At 29.8% G+C, this 11,811-nt stretch overlaps 1 protein-coding gene across 1 annotated transcript; it reads left to right on the forward strand.

The window, feature by feature from the left end:
- Nucleotides 1-122: 122 nt before the first annotated feature.
- LOC107451252 (uncharacterized) lies at nt 123-11,514 on the forward strand. The gene is made up of 5 exons (XM_016067295.4): nt 123-499; nt 2,213-2,410; nt 3,471-3,604; nt 6,652-6,918; nt 9,220-11,514. The coding sequence occupies exons 1-5, from the start codon at nt 437-439 to the stop codon at nt 11,420-11,422; spliced, it is 2,865 nt and encodes a 954-aa protein (XP_015922781.3). The 5' UTR covers nt 123-436; the 3' UTR covers nt 11,423-11,514.
- The last annotated feature ends 297 nt before the right edge of the window (nt 11,515-11,811 follow it).

Below are 11,811 nucleotides of genomic sequence, written 5' to 3' on the forward strand. Positions count from 1 at the left end.
AATTAGCAAATAAATACAAGTTAAGTGCATAAAGATTACAAGCATTTATTCAAATGTAACTATTCCGTCACTAAATCTCTTTCAGAACTCCACATTTTAAATCACATGACTGAATATCAACCAATCAAAGTAGCACATTAAACTGCTTAGCAAATGTGGGCCAATAAATGAATGGAATAATTCTATGTTTTACTTTTTCTTTAGCTTGTTTACAAAATAGAAGAATTTTGGCATGATTTCTCAGATTGTTTCCGTTCTTTACTAGTATGATATTATGAATCGGATGATAATTTATGAAACAATGGAGGAATTAACTATGAGTTATTATAAAAATAATCTTGCAAATAAAACTCTCTCCCCAAGGCTTTTAAAAATATTTAATTGCTTTCAGAATCATAGATCATTATGAAAAGTTATTATTTAATTCTTCACAGCTATGTCAACTATTACTAAATGCAAGTTTTGTAATCCAGAAACTGAACATTTCAATGTCTTACGGGTAATTACTTCCACAGAAATTATTTTCAATGCAGATTTGCTTTTTTAGTGTTTATTTCGATGCACCCAAGTATCAAGTCCCAATAAAATACACTTATCATTGAATATATCAACCCGATATACTTTAACTTGCATTTATCAAATTAAAATAAAATAAGTTGTATGTTTATGCCTGGAAAAATTGAGTACCTAGATTAATCATTGGTCTCATAGCTGGTTTAGACTGAAGTTCTTCATATTTTTAGGCAAGCACATTTATAAATGAATGTTTTTCCCTGGTGTACTTGCACTTATGGAACCATAATAAAACAAACTATGTATAGTTGGATTAACTTTGACATATTTTTAATTACTTTATGTTTATCAAATGTGCATATACTTATTCTTGAACAATTTCTTTCTAAATACCTTGAACTTTTATTAATAGATTAACTGTTTAATAAATGAAACTGGTAAATTAGTATGTAATTTCAGTCAAATGCATTCGTCCATAGTTTAATAAATTTTTACTTAGAATCGGTTCTTGTATATTTTAACAAAGGGCATTTCTAAATCAATACATCGTCTGATATGTATGCCAATCACAATCAAATAAGGAAAACTGGTTATGTAATTTAATTATTTGCTTTATGCCAGTCCAATATATGATGCATATTTTATAACTTAATTGATATTTTAACTTTAAAAAAAAAGAACTAAATGCTTTGTTCTGCATGGATTTATGCAAGTGATTGTTGAACAATGTTTTCATTGATATTATTCTAAACGCAGATTTGAAAACATGCAAATTATTTTATCCCACTTTATTTCAAAAGTGGGATAAAATCAATTAAGCTTTATTTACTACTTTCCAAAATCATTTGATACAAAAATCGCAGTTATTATAAGGAGAATTATGTTTTAAAATTATTATATCCTTTGTTGAAATCGGATTCTCTCAAAATTTTGAGTATCTCGTTTGTATTTGGAAGAAAATAATAATTGGTTCACTCATTTAAATGATGGAAGTCACCTTTATTTAAGTTCAACTAATATGTTACATAAAATAAATACTGGTTAAAATAAATTGATGTGATGATTGTATTTAAGAGATCATTTAAATGTATATTGATGAAAAACTGGTGGTATAATTATTTACTTGTCTGTGTTTTGCAATTAGTGACAAACTTGGCCCCTTTCTATTAATTGATCCTGTACTTTGTGGACATTCTAAATGGGTAATCAATGAAAACAAATTGATAATCAATTTGATTTTTGATGTTTTATTTTAAGGTATGTTTAATATTGTATGTTTAACATACAATGTTAACATACAATTGTATGTTTAACATATATACATTGTTTAATATGCTTAAGCAATAGGTAAGAGTAATTAATGGATAAAAAGTTAAATTTTCTGTTCTTAAAAGAAGAAAAAAAATAAGGTGACCAATAATTAAATCCTGCATGTTTTTTTCATGATATTAATTTTTTATGTGCACCTTATCTATGCTTGTTTTTGTCTCACATACAAAATTAAATGTAAGGGTAGAATTGCTTTAAATAAAGTTTAAACTGAAAATGTGATAAAATCTGCAGAAATGTGACAATCTTCTAGCAGTTAATTGTGAGATCACTGCTGTAAAACATAATTTAAAATATCCATTTTTATTCATTTTTATTTTAAATATAATTTAAAATTCCAACTTTATGAAACAATTTTTTTTTCTTTTAGTCATTTTTACCTGGAGATTATGAATATGTGGTTTGTAGTTTTGATGGAGACAATATTAATTTCAAGACCCGTCTTCGAACAGACGGTAGGAACAGTACTTATGCTCATAAATGGCTTGAAGACTTTCAAATGCACTCTAAATGTACTATGAGAGTTGAAAGAACTTTTCCTCACTGTGGAACAAAAAATGTTTTTAAGGTATTTCTGTTATTTTTCTTTGACATCCATGTCTTTTCTTTATCACCCATCGATATTGTTACTAATTTGTAAATGTGTGTATAATTTTGTGAATATTCTTTCATTGTAAGACTAAATATCTGAGGTGAACCCTAAATAAACAGTTTAATTTGAAAATTTGCAAGAAAGTCAGGTAATTCTAATGTAATTAAGAGAGAAAATAACGCATAAAGTATTCATTATGGAAGACTCTGTTTGGCAACGTTTTTGTGCTGACTTGGCAATAATCATGGCAACTAAATGATAGTTCTAAAAAATCCAAGTTTCAATGCAATAGGAATAAAATTTATGGAGTTCTACTGGAAGAATCATGTTGAAAGTTGCAGGGTTTCGTCGTAAAGCTTATATAGATAGGAGTGTACCTCACAGAGGGGATACAGAGATTCTGTTTGTGACTGCAATAGTGTTCTGATTTGCAAATGAGTTCATAAAATTGTCTAAGGATCTAAAGCCTGTGTATTGCACTGCTATTTGAGTTGTATAATTGAGTGCTAGAAATTTTTTTAATACTTATTGCAAATTTATTTATTTTTAAGTCAAGTTCATTACTTTTTTCTTACTTTTCTTAAATTATTTAAGTCATTATTTTATATTTTATGGTGGTTTATGTTGGTCTTTTTCTCACATTAATAATTTCCTATACTATGTTGTTTCCATATGGTTCTATGAGAAGCAATCGATTGAGGTTCTACTGTGTCATAAAGTTATTCCTTAAATAGTCAATCAAGCTAAAAAAAGTGTTAAATGTATAAAAAGAAATTTTTTCAATAAACGATTAGTTCTTTAAAAATATAATTCAAAAATTTAATTTAATTCAAAGCCTTTGTTTCATTTTTTAATGAAAAAAATTATTTTTCAGAAAATAGAGCGAAGTAAATATTTCCCCCAAGAAATCTAAATTCTCTATTTTTGTGCAATCTCAAACTTATATTTAAATTTACTATGAGTGGAAACGTATTGAAATAAACTTTTAATGTGATTGTTAAAGTAATTTATTATTAAATATACTTTTTATTATTAGATTGATTTGCGTTGTCAACACAATACTCGTCCAAGAAGTGAAAAATCTAGAGAGAGAGAATCATGCAAAAATACAGATTGTCCTGCAAAAATGTGTATCACTATAAAACGAGTTGTAACAGAAAGAAAGAGCAGGTTTGTTTTAATCTATACCTATATACTGTGCACCATCTTGGATAACTTTTGTTCTAATGATCAGATCTTCATGTTTTAGGACTCCTTCTTAAGAGGGTGATCTCAAACATGCTAATTAGTTAGGGTAGACAACATTTAAAGTTAAGAAATCAGACACAAAAAAGGTGCTTTCTCTGAATAAACATGCCTTCTTTCATCGGATTCGAATTTCTGACTCTCAAAACGTAGAGGTAGCTGCAATCTTGGAAATATAGTTACCATAGCATGGTCAGGAGAGCGATCCGAAGCTTAGACCCCATAGTGTTCGTTTTACTTTTTGCGTATTTCGCCATATCTTGAGAACTTTTATAGCGAATTAAAAAAAAATTTCACACAATTATAACATTCCTTTGTCTAAAGGTTATTCCATGCAAAAATAAATTTTTGTAAATATTTATTATATTTTTTATTATTTTATTTAATAATAGTTGAAAAAGTTTTGATTTGTAAAGTATGCATGTTTACGTCACTGTAAAGTATGTAATTTTACATGGCAGAATACAAAATTTTAGCAAAATTGGTTGAATAGTTCATGCAAAATAAAATTTTAAACATACAACTTCTTAGAAATTCAATATTTCAGAAACTATTCGACCAAATTTGCTAAAATTTTGTATTTTGCCTTGTTAATTTACATACTTTAAAATGATGTAAAAAATTGCCAACCTGACTTTTCAAACTTTTGTGATTCATTAGATAAAATAGTAAAACAATATTAAGTATTTTCTGAAATTTATTTTAGCTCGCAATTGTTTGTGGGTGCACAAATTTTATAATTGTGTGCAAAAATCTTTCAAGTTGCTTAAAAAGTTCCTGTTACATCATGAAATACAAAAGAGTAAAATACGTAAAGTAAGGTGCCCATACTTTGGATAGCTCTCCTGACCAAACTATGGGGACCACATTTCCCAAATTATGACTCTACCCCTCATATTTCGGTTGTCAGAGATCCGAATTTGTTTAAAAAAACTTATGTTTATTCAAAGAAAGCATGTTTTTGTGTCTGATTTTGTAACTTAAAACGTTGTCTGCACTAATTATTTTGCATATTTGAAGTCACCTGAAACTATTAAGAATGAGTATTAGAATGTGTAGATCCTATCATTAGATCAAAAGTTATTCAAGGTAATCCATTATTTTTTTTGTGGACGCACTGTACTTTAGTGTTGAATGTACTGTTCTCAATTAATTTATCGTATGATTTTCTCTACTTATGGTACTTGAATATAATTATCTTTAAATATTTTATGATGCTTATCACTTGATGTTTATTTAATGTCCACAGTTGCCAAATGTTGCAATTAGTTGCATAATTGTCAAATATCTGCATGACTTTTATTTTTCAGCAAAATATCTTCTTTTACTAGTTTTTTCTGATGTAACTTCAATTCTAAGAATACTTCAGTCACTTATCCCTGACTATTATTGCTTAGCTGGACTTAACTAGATTCTAGAATGCGGAGGCAGTCTCAAAATTTACAAGAAAGACAAAACAAATGCTCTCTGTATTTTCTAATTTAGTACAGAAGAGAGCATTAATTCAATTTATTGTTAAAAAATTGTGCTTTATTAAGGCTAAATTTTTACTTAGCAAAGACCAAAGTTTGAATGAATGTTCATCTTCTAGACTAACTTTACTTTTAAAATGACTGAGATGTTGTACATGGATATAGTGTTACTTAGCTAAAATCTTTTCTGTAATTACTGAAAAATTGTAATCAAGTAAAGAAGGAAAGGAAAAGTGTGTTCTTTTTTTCATATATAAACTTTTTTTTCTATTTTAATTTTTTACTTGGTTATCAGCAGTCAGTACACATAATTTTTAAAAATTGCCACACTCTTGTCACATAATTTAAAAAATATATATATTATTTCCACATTATTTGTATCTATTATTGTACATTAATTAATTTCACAAATGCTCTTTTTTTATACATAACTGTTTCTCTGTTACATCAAAATGACAATTAAAATTTTCTTGTTTCATGTATGCACAAAATGTATTAACTACTAATTTTTCTTTCACAGCTTGTAGTTTAAATGTTTTCTTTATTATAACACACCTGGTAGCAAAAAGTGTTCTGCATGGCAACTGATGTTGCAGATTGTCCCAGTCACTGCAGATTATTTTAGATTTTTTCTCTTTAAAAAAAAAAAAAAAGTGAAAAGTTGTTGATAGGAGAAAAAGGATAACTAATTTCAATTCCTAAACCTACTCAATTACAGTTACAGTTTCTCAGTAAAAGAAATTTTGTCACTCTCCAGATATATAAGCTAAAAGCAAATAAATGATTTTTAAATATTGAAATTAATTTTCTTTATTTAACAGAAATTTTGTAAAATAAAAAATTATAATTTCCAACAATTTCTAGTTGAGGCTGCTTAAGAATTTATTCTATTCTTTAAAAATATTATTGTATGGCAAGTGTAAATTAACTTTCATTTTTAATAACATATTTTTTGTGAATAATTTTTATTTACATAGTCTCTGTCTGATTGTCTTAGTGTTGTAGACATATTTATAGTTTGAAGATTGTGCTGTTAATTGACTTTGTAAATTCTTCTTTTAGAGTTTCAAATAATCATAATTAATAATTGTATTATACTTTTGCATTCTATTTTATATCTTCATATTAATCTTTTTAAAGTACAAATTGTTTCAGTTTGTGCTTTAATTTTATTATTTCCATATTTTGATTTTCAGTCTTTGGAATTTCTTAATTTTTGGTGTCTTTGATTTCGGTCATTCACAGTAACATATATATTGAGAGAGAGGGAGAGGGGAAAATATCTATGTAAGTTGTGTATGAAGAATATTCAAAATATATGTATAAAAATTATGTATTAAGTTAGTGCTAAATTTTTTTTAAATTAATTTTCGAATCAGTTTTCCTAAAAAATATCAAGTTTAATGAAACTCCATAACAACAGTAAGTTAATATTGTTATATTTGCTTTTGCTCTTTTGATTGTTTGTAAAGTCTAAAAATTATCATTTTTAAAAAATAGATCGAAGGATCCTCATTTACCTGACCACCCAACTGTAATTCAGATGGATTTCTGCCACAACCATGCTATTCTTACACCAGAAATTCTAAAACATCGAAGTGTCCTTCCTGATGTGAAAGAAAAGATATTAACTTTGTTTAAGTTTGGACATAATCCTGCCACAGCTTTAGATATGCATAAGTATGATTTATTATTGGAGCATGGTGAAAATTTTGAGAAAATATGTCACGATAGAGCTTTGTTGCCGGATCCCCAATTCTGTTATAGGTAAGAATGCATTTGTCAGTACTGATTTATTCATTCATAATTAATTTAGGGTTTGGCATTTTGTCGGGTAGAAACTGGATAAAATAGAATAAACTAAAATTGTCCAATACAACTGTTAAGCAATAAGAGTTATAAGTAGCTAAAATTTAATCAAATTAAATTTTATATAATATAAGAAAATTAAAAGATTTTCAGAACAATTAAAAAGCTATCTATTTTGTTTTAGTTTTACATGGTATTTTAAAATCCATTTGTCTTATTAAGAATCAGTGTGAATATTCATATGTAAAAATATGAATATTTGACCTGATTCTTATATTCTTTGATTTATGATTCATATTTTCTTTGATTTTTAAAATTTTTACTATTTGCAATTGGGAATACAATCGAGGATTTTTTTTATTTAGTAGTATTAATAAATTTTTATCTTAATTTCTAAAAGTTCTTTATATAATTTCAAAATAAAGTTTTACTATACTCATTGATGTAAAATATTTACGTGTTACTCTTATTTTAATTTCTGAAGAAATTCATTAACTTTATTTTCCTTCCTATTGTTGCTTTTTAGTTTTCATATACCTGGTATACCTTGGAAACTAATACTATTCTTTAAACTAGACTGGAATTATAAATTACTGAAAAGTTGTTTTAATATATATGTTACCAGCAAAGTTTGAAAACCGGCATTTTATAGAATGCCTAGGCATTGTATATAATGCCTAAAACTAGCCGGCAATGTATGAAACGATTTATATTTCACACATTTCCTAGGCATTCTATAGAATATCTAATGATAAACCGACAAAGTATAAAATACATCTGTAATTCTTTTCGAATATCACTTGGCAAGGCTCCTGACTTTTAATGTGCGCCTTAAGCTCAGAATTTGTCAGTTGCACTTTGCCCTTTTTATATGGAAATTTTGTTTTCCTTAATAAGAAAGGCATCAATTATGTTTTGTACAACTTTTATTTTTCTTTATGCATTTTGAATAACATTTTTTTTAATGGCACTCTCATTATTTTTTTCAGAATAAAATTTCTATTTTTGAGAAATGCAAATCATTTACATAATAACCTCATCAGGAGGTTTTTTTTTCATACTTTGCCTAAATAGCATTTCTTATTCTATAGAATGCTTAGATATTATATACAATGCCTATGGAAAGTATGTAATACTTCTCATATTTCATAGCTTGCCTAAAAATATCCTACATTATATACAATGCCTAGGCATTCTATGGAATGCCGGGTTTCAAACTTTGCCAGTAACATATACAGTGCAACCTCCTGTTATGGACAAGCTTGCAAAACCGAAGCCTGTCGATAAGGACATATTTTAAATTCCCCTCGAATCTTCTATGAATAACCCATTATGTACATTCGCCGTACCTGGACGTGGACAGTCATTTTTGCCATGAAAAGTTATTTCCTATCTTTTCAAACAGGAAGCTATCTTTTCTACATTTGAGAGAGAAAAAAAAATCTTTTTCTGCTTTAAATTGCAAGAAAAAAATATGCAACTTTTCACCGTTTTTAAAGTATGTAAATTTTTTTGCCTGATCCATAACTAAGAATATTGTAAGGTTATTTCACTACTAAATAATCAATCTTGATCTTGTCACCTTATCTTTGCAAAGAAATAAGAGAAAATGATACTGCTTATTCAGGCAGTGGCATATTTTAATCTGGATACAAGTTAGACTCTACAAGCTGAAATGAGGTCTGAAATGCTCTTAATGCTTCTTCGCCATTGAAAATTTCTTTTATTTTCTTTTCAATTTGAAGACTGCATTTAATACATCTGAGGTAAAAAAAAAAAAGAAAACAGAAATACAATTTTTGAGGTGTTCACATAAATGAAACATTTATTCAGACACTTGATAGATGATTAATTGTGAATATATCAACTCCATGGGTCCTCGTACCTTACAGGTAAGCATTGCTTTCTTCTTCTTTTTTTTTTCTTCTTCTTCTGGGAATTGCGGGAGGTTTACATTCACGGAGGTATTAACCATGTTTCCTATCAAGTGATGGGTAGGTGTAAGGGGATGTAAACCTAATAATTGAAAAAGACTGGGGACTAAAAGCTCGCATTTGGTATCATATGACTAACTTGAATATCTGTGTTAGTAGGGAAATTATATTAATTTATCTGTAACTACATCTCGAAATGTGTATTTATATCAGACTTTTTCATATATTCCTTTTGTGTAGAAATGCATTGTGTGAAATTTTGTGTAGTTGCAATGAATCATTTGCAAAGTATTTGATTAATTTAAAATTTGCTTTTTATTTTTAGGCTTTATTATAAAATAGTAAGGAAGCAAGGTAACTTATGTAATGGGGAGAAAGATGATGTTCAAAATAATCCAACTACAAACCTGCCTGACAAAAAACCATTGACTACTCTCTCGAGTTTTGAAAATTCTTCTTTCAACTCGCACCAAAACGATGCTTTGCACTCTGCGACTTTATCGCAAGACTCTTTAAGCAATCCTGATAAAAAATCTAAAAAGAAACGTAGACTGGAAAATTCAGTGATTGATCTGAAAGAAATGTCCATTCAGTTAGAAGATTTGCTGTGCAAGTTTTGCGAGAGTGGAGGTTTTGCTGGTATGCAACTGATAGAAAATAATACAGTTATGGCATTATGCACGCCATTAATGCATCGTATACATAATCTTGTGAAGAATAGTGGTGAGATAATATTTATTGATAGCTATGGGGAATTGGAAGAATCAAACAATTGCAGAGTTTTTTTGTTAGTGACATATAGCTGCATTGGCGCAATTCCAGTTGGTTGCTTAGTTACCACGTCCACTGAAAGTATTTATTTTAAGACTGCTCTTGAGATATGGAAGCAAATATTGCCCAATGGCTGTTTCTACAATAAGAAGGATGGTCCAGATATATTTTTCACGCATGACGACGAAACAGAAAGACAGTGTCTAAAAGAGATTTTTCCTAAATCCCAGTTATTAATTTGTCTGTCGCATCTCCTTCAAGCCACGTGGACTTTCCTTTCCGATCGGAAAAATGCAATTAAGAAAGATCACAGGTCGCATTTATTTTCAAAAGTCAAAGTCATATTGTTCTCCCAAACTGTTGAAGAATTGGAGATGAATTATGCTTACGTAATTAATGATAATTTAGTGAAATCCTATTCTTGTTGTTTAGATTATTTAAACCATCTGTACAGCATCAGGCACGAATGGTCTCTTGTTTATAGAAACTATATTATACCTAAAGCAGCAACTGATGTCTCATTCTTTTGGGAGGCTGCTATGATAGTGCTGAAAGATCCGATTTTAAGCCGAACTAGGACTTACAACCCCTTGCAAATCGTAGATTTTTTGTCGAGGCTCGATACTTATTACGAAAGAAAACTCATCGATTTGGCCAACAGTCGTTTCGATTCGGTTCGATTGTCTCGCTTTCTTTTTATCGAGCTGCCTCGAGAAGCTTACACGATTACTCAGAATTCGGAGAACGAATACGAAGTGCACAACGATACGAAAGATACGACATATCAAGTGGACATTACTCTAGGCATGTGCGAGTGCAGGACAGGCAAATCTGGTGCTCCTTGCAAACACCAGCTTCTGGTGTTCCGCAACTTTCCAGTTCCTATCTACGACTGCATCCCCCCTAACACGGTCGAAGAGAAAAACTCCCTCCTGCATTTGGCTACGGGGCAAGCGATAGAAAGTGAATCTAGTAGTGATATAATTACAAAAGCGGTTGAATCCGCTATGGAGGAGCCGTGTCCTACTCCGGAGATATTGCCGGATTTGGAAGCATGTGGTGACAATGACTTTTTCCTTGAAGAAAATCCATCATGTGCAACAATGGTGCAAAGCTCAGAGTTAAGTCATCCCAGTGTTCTCAACGAACCCAACTCGTCACTTTCTTTGCAAAATGGATCTTTAATAGAAACATCAGTCTTGGATCATCACTCTCCTATTCATTCGCAGGATGTTGCCATTCCTCAACACGGTTTACTTTCCCAGTTAGCCGGCAGTAATCATCAATCCATTTCCTTAAATCATCCAGTCAGTTCCCAATTAAGCCAGCAGTTAGTAAACATGGAAGATAACATTTCCCATTTGCCTCACGGTTCAGCCGAAACTGCGATCGTTCCGGCCCCTCCTCCGCCGCCACCACCCTGCCCTTCCGTTAGCAATTTAGCGTCAGACGAGCAGGCTGTAACAGAGCTTTTAAACCAAATTTTCTTGAAATTAAAGGAAAGAACGATGGTATCACCTCAAATTTTCAAGCCTGCTTTAGGAACTTTTTTGAAGAACTTAAATAATTTGTCTGCGGACTCTTCTCTCGAGTATGCGCTCTATTCTTTTGGAAAGTTTTCGAAATCGGCCAGCCCTCTCTTCAAGAGAAAAATAGTCAATAATAAATTAATCGGTTTTCAATCTATCGGTGACATGAAGAGAAAAAAACTATCTTTACAGACTCTTAGAAATTCTACCTCAAAGAAGCAGTTATAACAGCGAAATGTAGATTTGATTTTTAAAAGTGTTACGAATCATTGTGTACAGTGTGCAAAATAAGAAAAAAATTTAGCGTCTGAATAACTTTTGGTCAAATGATCAGATTTTATTGGTTTGACCTAAAATGTGTTAATTGATTTGTGTGGGTGATATTTTAGGGTACAAAATCAGGCAGAAAAACCTAATTTTTCTGATTATTCAGAAAAAGTTGGCTTTTAATAGGTAGTCCAAAAAAAAATATTTATGTATGTTTTTTTTCCCAGGCAATTTGGATTCTTGACTTACAAATTATGGTCCCAATAGATCAGTCATGAGGGTGGCAGAAAGTTTGAACTCTTTATGTTAAATTTGGCTATTTTATAGTTTGCCATATCACCCTAAATATT

Source organism: Parasteatoda tepidariorum, chromosome 9 (assembly GCF_982258835.1).
Source record: "Parasteatoda tepidariorum strain Cologne lab strain chromosome 9, Ptep-v5.0, whole genome shotgun sequence".
Lineage (NCBI taxonomy): Eukaryota > Metazoa > Arthropoda > Arachnida > Araneae > Theridiidae > Parasteatoda > Parasteatoda tepidariorum.

Excerpts from the sequence above, each read along its gene's own strand:
- LOC107451252 (XM_016067295.4), top strand. The coding sequence starts at position 437 with ATGTCAACTATTACTAAATGCAAGTTTTGTAATCCAGAAACTGAACAT. Across the intron at positions 2,411-3,470 it reads GAACAAAAAATGTTTTTAAG|ATTGATTTGCGTTGTCAACA; the intron begins GTATTTCTGTTA and ends TTTTATTATTAG. Across the intron at positions 6,919-9,219 it reads GATCCCCAATTCTGTTATAG|GCTTTATTATAAAATAGTAA; the intron begins GTAAGAATGCAT and ends TTTTATTTTTAG.